The 19,418-nt window shown below is 43.7% G+C and overlaps 1 protein-coding gene across 3 annotated transcripts in view; it reads left to right on the forward strand.

Annotated features, from left to right (window-relative positions):
- pcdh1b (protocadherin 1b) overlaps nt 1-19,418 on the forward strand; it is a 240,338-nt gene that overhangs the window by 11,341 nt on the left and 209,579 nt on the right. For all 3 annotated transcript variants that reach the window (XM_038699688.1, XM_038699689.1, XM_038699690.1), the window contains exons 2-3: nt 1,573-2,404; nt 7,400-9,583. In XM_038699688.1, coding sequence (XP_038555616.1) covers nt 1,595-2,404; nt 7,400-9,583 — 2,994 coding nt within the window. In that variant the 5' untranslated portion in view covers nt 1,573-1,594. The remainder of the gene's footprint in view (nt 1-1,572; nt 2,405-7,399; nt 9,584-19,418) is intronic.

Raw genomic sequence — 19,418 nt, forward strand, 5'->3', positions numbered from 1 at the left:
CGAGTGTGGCCGTTTGGATCGGGCGTAAACACTTTATGACGTACGAACCTCTTCCTGCCCAGCATGACCTAGCGTAGCATAAATAGCCCTAAAGCAGCCACACAGACGTTAGTGTGATGAGTCAAGTCGTGGCCTGATTTACTCACAAAGGCGCCCGGGGGCAAAAATAAACTGTTGGGCCACTACTTGACCCCCGTTTCATCGTGTATGTCTCTTGTCACCGCCAAATACAAATCGAAGGGCCGAATGTACTCCAAAAACGGACATGCACGCGATTCTGCATACATAGACTTGTCCACACGTGTTTGTAAGCTCTGTGGGTACGGTCCACGCGGTCACACATTTTGAGCTTTTGACCCCTCAGGACATGAGCAGATGAGTTAATGTGTGTTACGTTAACACACATGGGGAGTGTAATATAAATAAAACTGTCAAATTAACTTGTACACAGTATTTTGCTTCAAGAACCAACAAAAACACAGGATTTTATTTAAGAACATGCATTTAAAAGTAGATTTTGACTGAGGTAAAGATGCAGATGTCTTAAAGCTCTTACTATTTCAGGTGATTGGTATTAATTTATACAATTTATTAATTTACTACAAACTAGACAATAATTCCCTCCTATTATCTCTCAGATGAGGAAAAACAGACTTTAGACAGAGACAGTAAAGAATACTCAAATACTAGTGAGTCAAAACTAAAACATTTTTTTTATCGTGTTTGATCCTAAAGGATGAAAATCACCTGTTGCAAACACTTCACAGTCTCACTCAGATACTGAAATGCAGGAAACAGGTGAAGATTTTCAAAGTAAAACTAAATCACTGGGCTAGCAACTCGATTAGCACTTCACTCTGGACAGTGATCTGATCTGATCTGTGATCAGTGAACTGCGCTCTGCATCTTCTTTTGCTCACAGTTTGACAGACATTTGAATTCTGTCCAATCAGATGGCCCCATTTGTCAGTATTTGATTTTAAATGTGACATTGGCATATACAAAATGTTTACACTTTAAAAGTGACATGTTTAGATGTAACACCTGTGTGTCATTTTTATGTAAAAAAGCGCAAAACCCAAAAATATTCACAACTGGATGACAAAATGAGCCGATTTTGGCTTTGCTCTTCCACGAGTGCGAACTCCTCAATATCACAATAACACAATCAGCATGAAAATGTCTGAGACTGTCCTGTTTCTTCTCGCTGCCCCGCGTCACTATTTTTGGTCGAGTCGCCTGCAGCAGTGTTAGGTTTGTCTTCCTGTCAGAGCGGTCGACCAGCAGCAGGAGGAAGTCATCGCTCTGGGCTGCTCGGCTGCTCTCTGCACACTGCAGACTCGGGCCTGAAACCTCATCGCCCTCAGGTCTTGCAAAAAAACAGTTTGGGATGTGTTTAGTGGCCCAAGGAGACGAATTCGACCATCATTTGCTGAACAACACTGACATAAATCTGAGACAGGAGCAGCTCTGTGGGTCCTAAGTCAACTTTCTGTTATTTGGCTGTCTGAACGGGGTTCAGAGGATGAGTGACAGGCGGACTCGCTAATCTGTTTTCTCTGTCTCTTTCAGAGCGGTGCTGTCGGGCAGAGAGATGGCGGCGCTGAGATGGGAGGTCCTGCTGTTCCTGGCAGTCGTTCTGCTGGTCTCCTGCGGCGCTGCGCCCACCGACATCCTGTATCGAGTTCCTGAGGAACAGCCACCCAACACGCTGATCGGTAGCCTGGCGGCGGACCAGGGCCTGCCTGACACTGGCCACCTCTACAAGCTGGAGGTGGGCTCGCCGTACCTGCGGGTCGACGGCAAGACCGGCGACATCTACACCACCGAGATCCCCATCGACCGCGAGACGCTGAGGGACTGCCGCAACCTGTTTGAGGGCGACAAATGCTTCCTGGAGTTTGAGGTGTCGATCACAGACATGGTGAAAGGCATCAGCAACGGGCCGCGGCTGATCGAGGGCCGGATTGAGGTGCTGGACATCAACGACAACACGCCGCAGTTCTCCTCGCCCATTCTCAGCTTGTCCATCCCAGAGAACATGCATGTCGGCGCCCTCTTCGCCATCCCCATGGCCACCGACAGGGACTCCGGCACTAACGGCGTGGCCGAGTACTCGCTGAGCACCGGTCCGGACGCCGACCAGCTCTTCAGCCTGCAGGTCGCTGTGGACACGGACGAGAAGCTGCCTCAACTAGTCGTCATGGGCAACCTGGACCGTGAGAAGAAGGAATCGTACGACCTGAACATCCGGGTGGTGGATGGCGGGAAGCCGCCGAGGGCGAGCAGCGCTTTGCTGCGGGTCACAGTCACCGACCAGAACGACAACGCTCCCAAGTTTGAGAGGAGTCACTACGAGGCCGAACTGCCAGAGAACAGTCCGCTGGGTCACTCTGTGCTGCAGGTCAGTGCGCACACACACATGCACGCCGCCACGCACGTATTACACATGCTGTGAAACAGGAAGTAGGCAGCATTTTTTTAGTTTGTCTGTAGTTTAACCATCTTATTAATTTTATCTGAACTTTTGATAAACTGATAAAATGATTAAGTCATTTATAAAAGGCCAATATAACAAACAGTCTGCTTCCAGCATCTCAAATATCAGAAGTGTTTTTGTTGTTTGTTATTTTAAATGGAATAGTTTTGGGGCTTTGGACTGTTGCTTGGACAAAACAAGACATTTGAAGACATCAGTTTGGGAATGCCAACTTCCAACAAGCAAGTTAGTGACTGATTAAACAGAAAAAGTCTCTAAATTCTCCAGTTCTCCCAATAAAGAAAAACATTTGTCCATCTACAAAAACATCTTGCTAAATTGCTCACAATGTGGAGCTGAAGGGGGAAAAAAAGAAATTGGACTGTAATTATTATTAGATCTCACACTGACAACTTTCATACTGTATAACAGAACATTATATCCCCATATGGGATATTTTTCATGACATATTGTTAATATTAAATCACTGTCAAGCCCTTAAACTCATTAAAGTTTGTTTAACTGCTGTAATTACTGCAGCTCACATGAAGTTACACTTAAGTAAAATGTTCAGCATGAGTTTCTCTTCCAGATCAGTGGTTCAGATAATTACATTAAACTGGATTTGTGTTGTGAGACTTCACGCTTAAATAAAAAGTAAAATATTATCAACAATAACTAACATCAAACCCAACTAAATATATATATTTTCTTTAGGAGGTAGGGTGTAAATTAACCAATTCGCCAGACAGAAAATAGCTGATAGACGCCTTGTTTTACCCCTTGAACCACCTTGTGGAAAATTTTAATCTTCACTCGTAAGGCAACATGCTGCTGTAGATTAAAGTTCACATCAGGATTCGGTGAAACAACATCAAATATTTGCACCCACTCTCAAACCCGTGCAAATATTCTAATTCCTAAATGAAACCAGTGAGTTTAATTGATGGTAAATCTGTCCCTCCTGGTGTCTTGAGTTTTTCTTGTCCACCAAACATTGCAGTGGAACCTTTGGCCCAGTCGGTGATAACGCTGAGAGCCTGCAGGACAACAGGGCGCAGTGACTGCACATAATATGCTGCTCAATTATCCGTACAGACAGATGGTGCGGTGGAGGTGAAGCAGGGCGTGGGATCGCCGTGTGTAGTCACATATTAACCACTGATTCAACTTCACCTTTGAGCCCTCAACCGGGGGGGGGCGGTACGTGATGCCACCATCAGTGGGCAGAGAGGGGAGGTTCGGTTTAGCTCGGTGAACATCCTGACAAAGCCACCTCCCTGTATCAGCCTCCTCCCTTTCCCTTTACTTCCCTCCGTGACTGCGGCGCGACCAGCCAGCCTTCCAGCGAGCCGTGCATGACTTAATCTGAGTCAGTCATGAGATTATCCACGGGGCTTATTGGTATTATTGCTCTGGATGTGGCTCATTGCGTTTCAGAGAGCCGCAGAATTCATTTCACTTAACATGCATTTGAGGAGTGATGCTTGAGAGGCAGCGGGACGGCGCTGACTGACAGCCCTGACCTGCTTAAGTCGTCCAATAGCGGCACAGACATGTATATCCCTGCCTTTTGACTCACTCTTTAAAGGAGCATGCCTCTTGAGGATCATATATTTTAACCTATTTTCTTTCACATCAAAATCAAGCCTTCCAATTACACATGGATTTTCTTCCCATCAGGCATTAATAGTCACACTGAACATCATCAGGTGCGCCTTTCTCTAAAGATATTCTTAAACCCATCCTATCAGTGTTTAAATATTAATGACATTAAATATTAATGAGTGTGAAAGTTCATTTGCTAACCTTTAAAACAGTAGGTTGACCAAAAAAAACTCAACTCAAGGTCCACTTACTAGCTTTTTTATGGAGTTTTCAGCTGAGATTGTTTTGCTTCTTTAGTCATGAATATTTAATTTGACAACAACAAAAAAAAACATTCTCTAGATCTTTAAAACAAATCTCATGGTCTTGCCAAGTGGATGGAGTTGAGGAAGTTCAGTCATCTGGGGAAGAGGACCATGAAATGCTTGGTTAAAAAACATTTGTGTCAGTTAAAATATTAGTTCGATATAAATAATACTTATATAGACAAATGTTATTGGTATATTTTGATTGTTGCTTAATTAGTTGTGAATATTTAAAGTTGAAAGTCCCATTGAAAACAAGTAAGTGGGTCTTGATCAGATTTCATTAACAAACAACCCCACAGCTGTCATCCCGTATTCATTTAAATATTGTTCTTGCACCTGATTGGTGCACTCAAGTATGCAACGTCACCTTTTTCCTTAAAACCAGTAGAAAAACACAGAAATGTCTCATGTTAAATAACAAAAACTGTTCTATCTTAAGCAGATTTGGGCAGTTTTGTGTTCACATATCCATCAATCAGTCAGAGTAAGAAAGACGCTGATTGAGAAATTAGGTTTTCGGGCCCTTATAATGGACTAGTAATCATAATATTTCTTTGACTGATTAATTAGATGATTGTAAAAATCTGTCACATTGTTCCACAAGTATTACTGCCCCCTTTTCAGATGAAGGATCTCTTCAAATCTGGAGCGTAGTAAAGACCATGAGATTATTGACAGTCATTTTTCACTAATGACTGAGCCAACATTTCCAACAAAGACGATAAAAAACATTAAATATTTCTTTGACAACCAGCTGTCCACACTGAACTACCATGTAATTATAGTGCATTTTATTCAACAATACACCAGACAGGAGATAAAACTGCGATAGATTCTTTTCCTTAGGAAGAAGCTAAACCTAATAGCCTCCTTGAAGGAAAGCAGCCCGTTTAGAAATTGATGGTTTCATTTTGAAAGACAGTTTGGAGAAATCAGAGGTTTACTGTAGTATAACAGCGAAATCGTGCAGAGAATCAGGTCCGCTTATTCAAGAAACCAGCCGGACTCGCTGGTTAATTGTTAACTGGGAGATTAACAGTGTTTATATTTGCTGTACGCCTGGACAGAGCGGCCTTGGAGAGCAGCCAGCGCTGCTCTGGCCTCATCACAGCAGCTCAACTGTTCAATACACAGTTCTCACAAGCCGTCGATAATTCACCGCTGTTTGGTGATGTCTGCAGCTTAAAGCCACACCGGAGGAAAGGAAATCAATGGGCAGGAGAAATTATAATTTCACTTTCATGCTTTTTTTAACCTTAACCTCTCTGACTTAGATCAGTGACTTCCACAGTCACCCCCAGTGTGCCGGCGACGGCCTGTCACAGTCGGTGATCCTGAGCAGGCAGGAAACCAGATATTTATTATGTGGCAGTAAGATCTAGAGTCTGTGTTAAAAAGAAAATCCCTGAGTGAGATTCTGCATTAACCCTTTAAACCCTGATATCCTCCTTAATTGTTTAATTAATGTTAATTATTAAAGATGTGGTGGTGGTATCAGTCTTCTCATCTAACTCTTTAAAAATTGAACAAGCGTATTTCCCAAAATGTCAAACTTGAAAAACATCTCCACTAGAATTTTAAATAGATTTCTGTGTCCTTGGCCCAAAACAACATGAGTTTTACTCTTTGTTTAAATAGGCTCAAATAATCTCACCCCACTGGCAGATTTCTTTTCTTGTTTTTTAAGAAACCAACATTTCTTTTTTTTCTTTTTTTTTTAGGACCTACATTTTTGGAGATTATTTTGCTGAGTGCAAGCTTGGCTCACATTCAGTTTCTGCTTTAAAAGGAATAATGGCCTTAAATTTTAAAAACCCTAATTACATTACTGTAAGTCCCACATGAAGCCTGTAGAAAACGCTGAACCAGCAGCACCAGGGAGGTTTAAATCAGCTGTTCAACAACTAGATCATTTAAAACTACGCACCGACCCACATTTCTCAACAGCAGCCGTGGCATCGAATGAACTCAATTAAAAAGTATTAGATGTGTAGATACAAAGGTGTCCTAACGAGTACATCCTAAGTGATATTCTGCTGACTGATCGTACCTCCTAATTGAGTAATTACCTCCATTTACTTTGGGTTTGGGCGTAGGAAGCCGCATCATGGCGGACGCTGGTCTGTCCTCTCCTGTCTTCTAATGGGCCCTGAGGAGCTGGGGCTTTTCTCATAATGAGAGGAACATTAACATTCACTCATCTGCCCATTAGATGCCAATGACCCGCTGCATGGCCGTTAGATGTTGTTGTGTGGGTGTGTGCACTCAGCTTTGATCGTCGGCTATGTTTCACACACAGCAGCAAAATCCCTCCCCCTACGGAAACTACAAAGGGCTTTGTAGTGTTGCATTAGTAATGGTCGTGAGTCGTTGTAACTCAAACAATCTAAAATAATCATTCAAATTTAACTGTGTTCAGCCCATAGACTGTATAAAACATGGATGGAGTACATGATGTGTGGGCGGCGCCACCAACTTTATCTAACCCAAAAATGGGCTAAGAGGTGGTGTTAAGGCTGGAGCCATCCTCAAGGGGCCATTTGATGGACTGCAATTTTTGACCATCCTCGTTGGCTGCCAGTCAAAACAAAGTCTGGACATTTATTGTGAAGTTGAAAGCGTTTAGTACTAAAGATTTCCTGTCTGTCATCAAAACAGAGCAAGCCATGAAAGGCTAACGTCCAATAGATTGTCTTAGTTCGCTTTTCCATTGTGTTTTCTGCATTTTCCAAACAGACTTAAAATGTACTTACCCAAACACCTTCTAAACATAACAAAGAACATTTTCTAAAAACAAACTAGAAGAGACTCAAAGTCATGTGGAGGAAGTGATTTGTTAAAGTCATGTGTGTTCTGGTGGTTTAAGCGCTTGTCACTCAGTAAGGAGGTTTCAGGGTATACCTAGCACAAGTGTCCTTGAGCAAGTCACTCTCACTCACTGAACCAGTTGTCCTGGATGCTTTGAAAGCCAAAAGACTAAAATATAATTTTTTTGCCCTTGTAGGTCAGAGCCAATGACGCAGACACTGGCAACAACGGAGAGATCGACTACAGCCTCCATCAGGCGTCGGAGACTGTCCAGAGGCTTCTGCGCATTGACCGTTCTACAGGCATCATCTACGTCAAGGGCCTGGTGGACCGTGAAGAGGAGAACTTCCTCAAGTTCTTTGTGGTCGCCAAAGATCGTGGACCCAACTCCAAGAGCTCCAAAGTACTGGTGACCATCAACGTCAGGGACCAGAATGATAATGCACCGGCCATTGAGATCCGTGGTATCGGCCTGGTGATACACCAGGACGGCGTGGCCAACATATCTGAGGACATGCCCATTGGCACGCCGGTGGCATTGGTCCAGGTGTCAGACCGTGATGAGGGGGAAAATGCGGTGGTGACATGCGTGGTTGCCGGTGACGTCCCATTTCAGCTGCGACCTGCGAGTGAGTCAGCCAACGATCGGAAGAGGAAATACTTCTTGCAGACAACTACCCCGCTGGATTATGAGCGTGTCAAGGATTACAGGATTGAAATCGTTGCTGTGGATTCTGGGAACCCAGCCCTGTCTAGCACCAACTCCCTCAAAGTCCAGGTCACGGACATGAACGACAACACGCCGAACTTTTCCCCCGCGTTGCTCGAGGTAGACTTTCCAGAAGGCAACCAGCCAGGTGACATGGTGCTGGGCGTCACAGCGACAGACGCAGACAGTGGCACCAACGCAGAGCTGGCCTATAGCATCATCGAGCTCTCGGCCACCAGGCTGTTCGAAATCGATTCCAACACTGGAGACATTCGTGTGAAGAACCTGCTGGATCGGGAAGAAACTGATCGTTATGAGTTCCGTGTGGCGGCAGCAGACAAGGGTGTTCCTAGCAAAACTGGCACTGCAACGGTGGTGATTAATGTTCTGGACCGCAATGACAACGACCCTAAGTTCATGCTAAGCGGCTACAGCTTCTCTGTCAACGAGAACATGGCTCCGCTCAATCCTGTTGGCGTTGTGACCGTCACCGATGCCGATAAAGGTGAGAACGCCCGCGTGAGGCTGTTTGTGGAACCGGACAATGGCAAGTTTGTAATCCAGAACGGCACTGGAACCATCCTGTCCAGCATCTCCTTCGACCGCGAGAAGGAGAGCACCTACACATTCCGTCTGAAGGCCGTGGATGCTGGTGACCCACCTCGATCCTCCTATGTGGGTGTGACCATCAATGTCCTGGACGAGAATGATAACTCCCCCTATGTCACCAAACCAGCTAACTCCTCCTACACATACATGTCACCTGTCACCCCGCCAGACACCCGTGTGGAAGTGGTCGAGGCTGAGGACATTGACTCCGGACCCAATGCTGAGCTGTCCTACACCATCACAGGAGGCAACCCGTATGGCCTGTTCCACATCTCTCCCAACAGCGGGGAAATCACACTGGCGCAGGAATTCACCGGCAAGCACAATGGCCTGCACCGCCTGGTAATAAAGGTCAGCGATAAAGGCAAACCGGCCCGCCACACCACCGCCCTAGTCCACGTTTTTGTCAATGACACCAAGTCCAATGTGTCCCTCATTGAAGCGCTGGTGGGACACAGCCTCTACACCCCTCTGGACAGGGACATTGCCGGAGATCCCAACTACGCCCTTGCTCAGCGCAGCAACATCCTGTACGGCAGCCTCGCGGGTATTGCTGGTGTGATTCTGGTCATTGTGGCTGTGGTGGTCATCAGACACCGACTGCAGAAGGACACCAAGAGCGGCTACCAGGCTGGCAAGAAGGAGAGCAAGGACCTGTACGCTCCCAAGCAGGGCCCCAAAAATGGCAAAGGGAAAAAGAGCAAAAAAGGAAAAGCTCCGAAACCGGCCAAGCCACTGGAGGAAGACGAGGAGGCCAGCCTGCAGAAGGGCCTCAAGTTCAACCTCATCAACGACAACGTCAACGACAGTCCCAGAATCCACCTGCCCCTTAACTACCCGCCGGGAAGCCCCGACCTGGGCCGCCACTACCGCTCCAACTCCCCCCTACCCTCCATCCAGCTGCAGCCACAGTCACCCTCCGCCTCCAAGAAGCACCAGGCCGTTCAGGACCTCCCCGCCACCAACACCTTCGTGGGAACGGGCGACAACAACTCCACAGGCTCAGACCAATATTCGGATTACAGCTACAAGGCCAACCCGCCCAAATACAGCAGCAAACAGGTAGGAGACTACGCAAACACGTCAATGTACCAGAGGGACATTTATTGGACCAACCGGGTGTGGTAGTCACGCTGGGACTTATTTGGCAAAGCCAGTGTTCTTCCACCAAAGCTGCACTGATTCCCCTGCACAGCACCCACTTCCAAACAGCCGTTTTCCCTTTTTTTTTATTTTTGTTTTGGTTGTGTTCACCATTTCTGTTCTGTTTTTGGTTTTCACCTGAACATGGACACCATGAAGGATTACATGAGGGATAGATCAAATATGGGCTTACCAATATTTATCTGTTGATAATTGGTGACCGTAACCCCCCAAAAATGAACTCTGTTGATCCAGAACATTATAGAGGGTTGTTTCACACTATATGTTTGTGTCGATTTGTTTTTGTGTGTATTCATGTTCCACAATTGCACGTTAAAATGTTCAATTCTTACATTATTTAATTGAGAATTCCTGAACTATAAGAAAGTTAACAAAAAGATGATTTACGCAGACGTAAGTCTTGAATAATCGGTTCACTGTTGATATTGGAAATCCCATATGGGTCTATCCTTAGCTTCTTCTTCTTTTTGTTTTATTTGTGTTTAGTTTCACCTTTTCACGGTGGGTTAAATGAAGGAGGTTATGAGTTTCTTTCTTTTTGTTATCATTCACAGGTGTTTTGAATCTGGAGTTCTTTGTGCGAGCATTGAAAGGTTCACGCTGACATCCTCATTAAGTCTGAATGTGTTTTTCTTTTCTTTTTTTTTTTCTTTTCTGGAGAGCTGACTCGAGGTTTAAAGCTGCTCTTTATGGCCGGATCAGCTTGTTGAAGTGTGACAAAGAGTGACTGTGAATTCCTGAGTTGTGTTTTTTTTTTTTTTTTTTTGGGTACCCGTTTTTATTGTTTCTTGGCTTTCTTTGGCCTGAAACTAGACTGGGTGAGCAGCACTTTAGAGTGTTTCCATCCAGTTCAGACCAATTTAAGGTAATTTCAGCTCGGTCAGGGAGCCAAGCAGTAAAGAAAGAAAGAAAAAGAAAGAAAGGGAATAAGGAGGACAGAGGGAGGGTTGTAAAAAGCCACTACACCATGAAGGAAAAGGTACACTAAGACTAAATACAGCCATTTCTTAACCTTCCGCACCTCCTGTCGGGTTAGCTAAAATATGACTTTTAATTTTGCCGTGTTCCCAATCACCGGGGTTTAAAAGTCAATTGTTTGCACAGATTAATGGCAGGTAATTTTCCAGGCGCCCGCTTTTGCCTTCTTTTACCCAGAGTGCCTTGCTCTATTCTATTTAATGTACAAAAAAAGGAAGGAGTGGGGGCCGTTAGCTGCGTGATGATCAGCTGTTTTTCTGGCTTCACGTTGATGGACGTGCGATGGCGGCGGTGAAAATGAAAATAAATGTCACGTGCACTGTGAAAACCGTGGAGACAATCACAATAAGGTGTCGATGTTCAGACTGTACATATATGTGAACGACATGTCAAATATTTTGTTTTGTACTTTTTCATCTGATGTTTGTGTTGCAACATTAAATGTGTGTATGTGTGTGTGTGCTTAACAAGGGCATTTCATTGTTCTCCCTGCTTTTTAAAGACTTGTGTTCAAACCATCTTAATACCTGTACCAAAGACTCACACACACACACACACACACACACCTGCATATTCACTGTCATCACCATCATATGTATATATGGAGAGGGAGCTGAAATGATTGATCTAGCAGAGATCCTGCTGGTGTTAGCAGCTCGCTAGCGCTCCTGCTGGGTTAATATTTAGCCTGTTAACGCTAGAGCTCGCAGGCGCCACACCTCACGGCGTCTAGCTGGATTTAAAGCCACACGACATCAAATCACACACCTACTCAATCATGTACTCTTCTTCTTTCTGGGGAAATACATGTACAGTATTTTTTCTTTTTTCTTTTGTTGTGTTTTTACAGCTAAAGGCGAGATTTCAATAAACATGTTCCTTAAATGTTAAAAAGTGGCGCTCTCTGTGCATTCACTGGGTGATCAAAGCGGGTGGGGTTACAAACAGGAACTGGGAACAGTGGGGACGCCGCAGGCGGAGGTACAGTATTCCACTTTCATTTCCATCCTTCACACGTGGAGAGAAAATGTATGTGGCAGTGATTAACAGCACAGTATACATATTTTAAATGAGCTATAATATTAAATAAAACAGAAAACTACCAGTCAAACGTTTCATAACAACACTTATTTATAATTTGTATTGAAATATAAGTAGTTTAAAACCTTAAATGGGAACAGGCTTTTGTAGAAATAAAATTTACAATTAAATGAAGGTATTTTGTTCATTATTTCACTGTAGGGATAACTTGACGTTGTTCAATCATTACTTGATCACTGAAAATTGTAAATCTCTGAGATTTTGAATTATTTCTCAGTTTTGCTGACAAAACTGCGTCGTTGGCTTCTTTGGTTATTCTACAGAAATGGAAGTAAATGAAGCCATAAAACACATTCGTACAGCAAACACCTTGGAACAGCCTGTTAATACACCTTCTGAATCTTTGTTTGCACAATAGTATATATATATTATATATCAAGGGTATTTAATTAAAATTCCAGTTAGTGAAAACTTCCCAAAGCAAAGGTCTGGAACGACTAACAGAGATTGGCATTTATTCAAAATTGCAACTACCATTATTTGTCTGCAGTCATTCCAGTCGATGCTTTTGGACATTTACCTTCCTGTGGCAGCAGTGGCAGGTCTCGTGACGGGCAGGTGGTCGCCGGTTCGAACCCTGGATTACCTCTGGTTTAATAGCACCACTGCTGTGCTCTTGAGCAAGGCCGTTGAACCCCAGCTGCTGGTGCTGATCAGTAGATCAGTCAAATATAAGTCTAAACCTAAAAGTAGCTTTCAAATTGCAGTTTGACTTCATTAGAGATGCTTTGAGGACAAAATCAAAACATTTTCTCTTCACAACGCTCCACATGAACCCATTAACCATTTTGTCTTATCACTTTAAAGGAGGTCAGTTACAGTTACCCATGAAAATGTTCATGATTGCTTCTGGACATTTTCTTTAAAAAGCTCGGCTATATGTTGAATAATATTCATTTTGTTGCTTTGCATGTTTTTTGTGTGCACAATGTCTTCCTTTGCCGTTTCCAGCCACAGCCGTCTGGTAAAGTTTGAACCTGTTCTGATGCTTTTGATTGGTTCTCCTGTTTGAATTTGCAGCGCCAGTTAAACCACCTCTCAACCTGTCTGAGAGTTGCCCCCGTGTCTACAGATAATCACGCGTTCCAGTGCTGGAAATACATTTCATACAGAAATATGAAAAGGGTTCGAACGTAACGTAACGCAAATGCAAAATATATTTGCCAGCTGTTAAAATGCCATCAAAATGAAGTTATTACAGTCTTAATTCACATTATGAAGACACGCTCACACACCTTTGGCATCCGACTGGAGACGACCACTTTTCTTTTGAGGTAACTACAGTAACGTCTGTTTCTGTCACTCGTTTGTGAGAAGGCGATTTAATTTGCACGCGTATTCAAGCATTTACGGTAAAGCCACTGAAACGGAGCAGTGCGAGCCGACGGGCAGGTTAGCGACTTTACAAAGACAAGTGTTGCAGTCTGAGAGTCTGACCTGAGGAGAGGCTGTGAAGTCTTCATGTTACGACACACGAGAACCACATACAACATTATTTATCAAACTGGGTCGGACTGGATGGATTTAGCGCGAGGAGGAAACACACGTGACAACGTCCGGTGTTCAAAATAAGGCGTCTATACAGGATGGAAATGAGATTATTTGGATTATATTCACAGAAAGTGTAAAATATATTACAGGTGTCCATTTAAAATAAAAAGAAAACAACAACAATAAAATGTTTGGGAAATTACTTATGTTATTTTCTATTCTTGGATTTAGGGTTGCTGGAAAAACATTAAATAAATTTGTTGACTTTTGTTGCTGTTTAATCACATTTATAGCTCTACAATGTGTTTATGATTAAATAGTTTAAAATAGCACAACATTGTTTACAAGAGAGCAAAGATCTTTATGGATAGCCTCGTAATTTTGCACTAAATTAATGAATTTAACTTTAACATGTACAAAAACATTTCTGGGGGAGCATGTGCCCGGACCCCCCTGAGAGGGTCCAAGGCCCACCCACCATAGTCTGTTAAAATCCAGTGGGAAACACAACAACAGCATGTCTTGGCCAACTAGAAGGGAAGCTGTGAGGAGATATTCTCAAAAATACTGGGTTGGAAACGTTTACCTGAAGTTCACAGCTGCCTACCTGTTGGCATGCGGCCTTAACGCACACAAACACAGACGCACGTTGGACTTTGAACCTGCAGAGATTGAGATCAAAACAACACAGAGCAGCAGGTGCTGAACCAGCCGGGCAAACGGGAGGTGGGGGGGGGGGGGGGGTCAAAGGTCAAATATCACTCAGGATCATTTATTAGCAGCCAAGAGTGACGAGGTCAGAGGTTAATGAGGGTCCCTTCTCTAACTCCTCCCTCCTTTCCCCTCCCGCCTCGCCAGGCTCCACATTAACAGTCTGGCGGCGTCCTTCCTGCTTTTACGCTGACCAACTCGGCTGTCTCTATGGTAACACAACGACCTGTGTGTGTGTGTGTGTGTGTGTGTGTGTGTGTGCTGACTCATAGTACTGAACCCCCCCCCGTCCAATCCAACACAATCCCTCCTTCTATGGAAAGCTCTGCCCTTTGAATGAAGAGAGAGATGAAGAGTGTGTGTGTGCTGCCTGTCATTCGGTTTATATAAGCTCCGAAGCTCTTGAGTGTTTGTTTCTCTCTCTCCCACATACCGAGTATGATTTCATGGATTGCAACAGCCGGAGTTAAATATTTCCATGTAAACAATCAGCGAAAGGTCAAAGTGCTCCAGTTTTTGTCCAATTATTAACAACCGTTGTTTTGTTTTTTTTTAATACCCTTTTCACAGTGTTTAAAGTTCAGATATTCGGACATAAGCTGGCGTCGATGGAGATATTGATGTGTGAACATGAGCTCTGGAGGGGTTTTCAGACTGAGCTGAAACAAAGAGTTTAAGCCACAAACACATTTTTAAACATTTGATTAAAAAAAAAAAAAAAGAGACTGCAAACACACACATTTCTTTCTTGGAACTACTTTGTTGTAGACCCGTGTATCACTACGCCCGCAGGCCAGCTCTCGTATTATGGTAACAATCGGCCGTCTGAAGGAGAACAGGAGGCTGCAGCCAGTTTTTGCTTCATCCAAATCTGCATTTTCCCCTCCTTCTGTTGTTTCCTGATATTCATGAGATTCACGATCTGTTGCACTCAGTCGGCACTCAGAAATTTAAATAAGCTTTTCCTGAATTTCTTTTGTGTGTGTGTGTGTGTGGGGGGGGGGAAATACTGGATACTTTAACCTCCTCCGGCTGAAACAAACCCTTCAGGTGACACAACCTGAGGAGGAAAAAATCACCCTTTGGTTGAATTGTTCTCAACTTTACTCTTTAGCTTGTGATAAAGAGTCACATGCAAAAAAGATTGGGAACCACTCGGTTTATAGCCTTGAAATTATATTTTTCTCCTCGTTTATGGAGCGAAAGAGGAAAAATACCTTCCTGCAACCATAATAATTATCAAACCATCTCCCACCTTTCCTAAAATTTCCCTTTTATCTATGCCAGCTGCTTGGATGAAATTATAAACATCCACCGAAAAGGCGTTTTTCTATTTCACCAGACCTCCAAAGTTCACACTAAGCGCTCGTAATCGGTTTGCTCGGCTACAGTTACCCTCCTTTAAATGATTACTGATTTAAAACAGGTGTTTTCAATCAAACTCATGCGGTCCTGCGGTTTGACAGACAGAGGACTTCCTGTTTCTCTGCAGTCTGGCTGCCGTCAGAAAAAAAGAAACAGTAATGGTGACCATTAGCCGGGCGGCTAGAGGCTTTTTCTCCCCAGAAAATTACAGTAATTTCACTTCAGCGGTTGCAGATGTAGCCGGGCAGGGACAGAGTGCCTGTCATCAGCGAGCCACAGCTGAGAGGAAGGTGTGAGGTACAAATACTCAACTGTACTCAGGTGTTATTTCAGCTGGAGTACAGTTACCGCTGGAAATATTGATTAATTTCAAATAATGAGGGCGGCTTTTAGTCTTGGAGCAAATTCTTTCCTCTCTGATGATATGCTAACCCTGGAAGATTACAACAAAACCTTTTCAGTGAGCAGAGAGGGGGCAGAGTTGGTCAAGATCCCCCCGCTGTGGCATCGTGGACCAGCTGGCGGCCTCCTGTAGCAGCAGCAGCAGCGGTTCATTTTCACTGCAAGATTTTCTAGAAAGAAGCTATTTCAAGGATGATTGGTCAAACATCCAGATCAGATATCAGGACGGAGGCTGGGGAGTTTTTTCCAACATGTCCTCATAACTAAACGACTAAATAGGTCGATTGTCAAGTGTCCCAGAACAACATATATGTCCGTTAGAAAGCACATATATAACCTTTCCCAAAAACGACATGTACGAGCGTTAGCAAGTACCAGTAGGGCGACAGGCGTATCGCATGAGCATCACATGGTGTTTGACGCGAGGTAAACGGGATACGGTGGTAGTTCACTTAGGTTTAGGCAACGGAAAAGAAGGTCTAGGACAAGATCATGGTTTGGGTTAAAGTCATTACATTATGTAAGTCAAATCGGGGTCCTTGAGGGGGTCCCAAGGGGTCTCTAGCAAAATCTAATAATTGACTTTCACTATAATTCCATCCATAATGAACACGGTGACTGTTTTGGCCATGGGTTTCATACACAGTCTGTAATAAAACATCTAAAAGCAAAAATCCCATCAGATCAGGGACCCTGGGACAAAATCTTATCAAATGGGGGTCTGTGGTCTAACGTGTGTCGGTTTAGGGGCCCTTGGCCTGAAAAGGTTTGAGAACCACTGATGTAAGTAACGTAAGTCATCTAAAACCTCCTGAGTGTACTTGACTCATCCATCCAGCCCACCCCCGTCCTTACATGGACTCGGTCATTAATTAAACTACATTTACATTCACTCGTTTGGCAGACGCACAAACACACAAGCATCAGCAGAGCATCAAATACAGCACGAGGTCTACAACTGACAATACATACTAGTAAGAGCAGTAAATACTAGTAAGTAAATACTCATAGCACGTATCGCATCAATGGAGTAAACACCTAGGGGAGGAAGTAAGAGTTAACAAAGTGCAATCAATACAAGATCATTGTAGAGGACAGAAGAAGAAGAGCGCAGGAAGTGCATGTTAGAGGTTAGGAGTTAGAGGTGTTATAAGAGGAAGTGTTCTCGGAAGAGATGAGATTTTAAGAGCTTCTTGAAGTCAGAGAGGGACGCCGCTGCTCTGATGGCGTGTGGTAGCTCGTTCCACCATCGTGGTGTCACAGATGAGAACAGCCGGGACTGAGATTGCTTTTTATGGCCGAGAAGGAAAGTAAGTTTGTATTGTGGGGTTTAGGTAGATGGTGCAGACCCAGTAGTCACTCTGTATGCAAGCATTAGTGACATGAATTTGATTCTGGAGGCCACTGGGAGCCAGTGGAGGTCACTGAGTAATGGAGTGACAAGAGTCCTTTTGGGCTGATCAAAAACCAGACGCGCTGTTGCGTTCTGAACCATTTGTAAGGGTTTCACCGCACAGACCTGCTAGGAGGGCATTGCAATAGTGGAGGCGAGAGATAACCACGGCCTGTACCAGAAGCTGGGTGGCGTACTGAGTGAGGTAGGGCCTGATTTTCCTTATGTTTGTATAGAGCAAAGCGGCACGACCGAGAGACAGCAGCAACACGGTCTGAAAAGGACATCTGGTCATCAATCACGACACCCACGTTTCTCACCACCCTGGTTGGAGTGAAGATGAGGAGTCAGTTTGTAGTTTGATGTTATGGTGGATAGATTGCTTGGCCGGAATGACCAAGAGTCACCTGACTTCCTCGGCCACTAGAGGTCTAACTAAAAACAGAAATATGGGTCGTAATAAGCAAAATCAACCTGTACAGATGTTTCTCTTGTGAGGACAGGCTGGATTTTTTGCCATGCTAGCAGCATGAGTGTCGGTCTGTTGGTCCGTCCGCATCTTTGGTCCAAACTGAAATTTCTCATCAGTTACCACAGAGGATGAATCTCAACACTTTACTTCGTGTTGAGCGCTAATTAGCAAATGTTAGCATGCTAACAAACTAAACAAAGATAGTAAATCTCCTAAACATCAGCATGTTAGCATGCTGGTGCAAATACAGCCCCACAGAGCTGCTAGCGTTAAAGTTTATTATATTATAAAGCCATTTTCTCCTCTAGACTTAACAATCAACAAAGACAAAAATGAATATTAGCCTTTGTTCTAATGGCTTCAAAATAATAATGTCAGCAGCAAATCGTGCTTATTTTGGAAACGGGTATCTTTCCTGGTCGCAATTTATAATTTCTTTTCCCAGCTTTGCATGTCTCCTTTTCCAACATCACACATTTGCACAACTTCAAGTTGTCTCGACATAAAAATTCCTTCCTGCTTCCTCACAAGGTGCTTTACATGTTGAAAGTACAACAATTAAACAGCAGAACCAAGGAAAGAGTAAAGCAATAAATCCTAACACAGAGTAAGCAGTTCGTCATAGACTACATGATATAAAATCATAATAAAATCACCTCGGATAATAAGATGAGCGAAAGAGACTTTTACATCTCGATTTGGAAGATGTTGTCGACGATATTACTGAGGTATTTAGTGTTTGTTTTGTCTTCTCTGTGAATTTCCTGAATTTCTAGAGAGCTAAATTTAATGAATGAATAACCAGCAGTTTGACAGCTCTGTAGTAGTTCGTATACTCAGTCAGGTCATGTGTGTGTGTGTGTTTTCACAGGTCAGAACAGGTATGATGGAGATATCTCCAGTGTTGAAGGAGGAAGGGGGGGTACCTGGTCACAAAGGGGCCTTTGTAACCACCACAAGACCCACATTTCTTTTCCTAACGCACATTCCTGAACAACACAATCCTCTCGGCCCTCCCTCTCTCTCCGTGTTTGACTTTATACTAACAGGCGGAGTGTGTCAGACAGGTACAGCTTGTTCATGTGTCCAGCCGAAGCTGCAAAGTCAGAGCTCAGTCGACAAACACCTCAGTTTTTATGTAATTAGTCTGAAAGGACTTCTAGGTCCAACTCTACCTGACAGAGCTGCTGTCAGCTGCTGAAACATTACCATGTGTTCACTGAGCACGCTCCACCACAGGACTCTCAGGTGTCTCCAGGAGAATCTGGGTGAAGGTCCACCTCCTCCAATTCAATAACCGCAGTAAAAATAAAACTTTGTATTTAAAAATTCAGCTGTAAGCCGATTAAACCTCCATCTTTGGTTCCACTATGAGCTCTTTCTTCTGAGAAAGTAAACCGTCACGCAATAAAGTTATTATTCCTTTTTAGGTTTAAAGGCTGATTTCTGCTCCTTAGTGAAACTTTATGGTCAGAACAAACACAGTGGATCACTTCACAAATCTGTGGCAGAGCATTCAAAAAATTAGTAAGTAAAATCTGTTTTCAGTCCTTTTTCCATAACAAAATAAACATCTTAATAGAAAAATTAAGAGCTAATTCGTTCTTGATTCAAATGAATTAAATCAAACATTTATTGGAAATCTGTTGTGTTGTTATTGAGGAATATTATATCACTATAATTATATTTTGTTTGCCCAGCTCCTATATCTGCATTAACCAATCAGAAAGCATGACTGTCCCTGCTCTGTCGCTGAAAGTAAAAACAACTCGTCAGCCTTCTGGTCTCCACCTTCTCTACAAACACGGACACATGTCTCG

This window comes from Micropterus salmoides, unplaced genomic scaffold (genome assembly GCF_014851395.1).
Source record: "Micropterus salmoides isolate LMB-PRFRI ecotype aquatic unplaced genomic scaffold, ASM1485139v1 Ms_hic_scaffold_5, whole genome shotgun sequence".
In the NCBI taxonomy this organism is placed as follows: domain Eukaryota; kingdom Metazoa; phylum Chordata; class Actinopteri; order Centrarchiformes; family Centrarchidae; genus Micropterus; species Micropterus salmoides.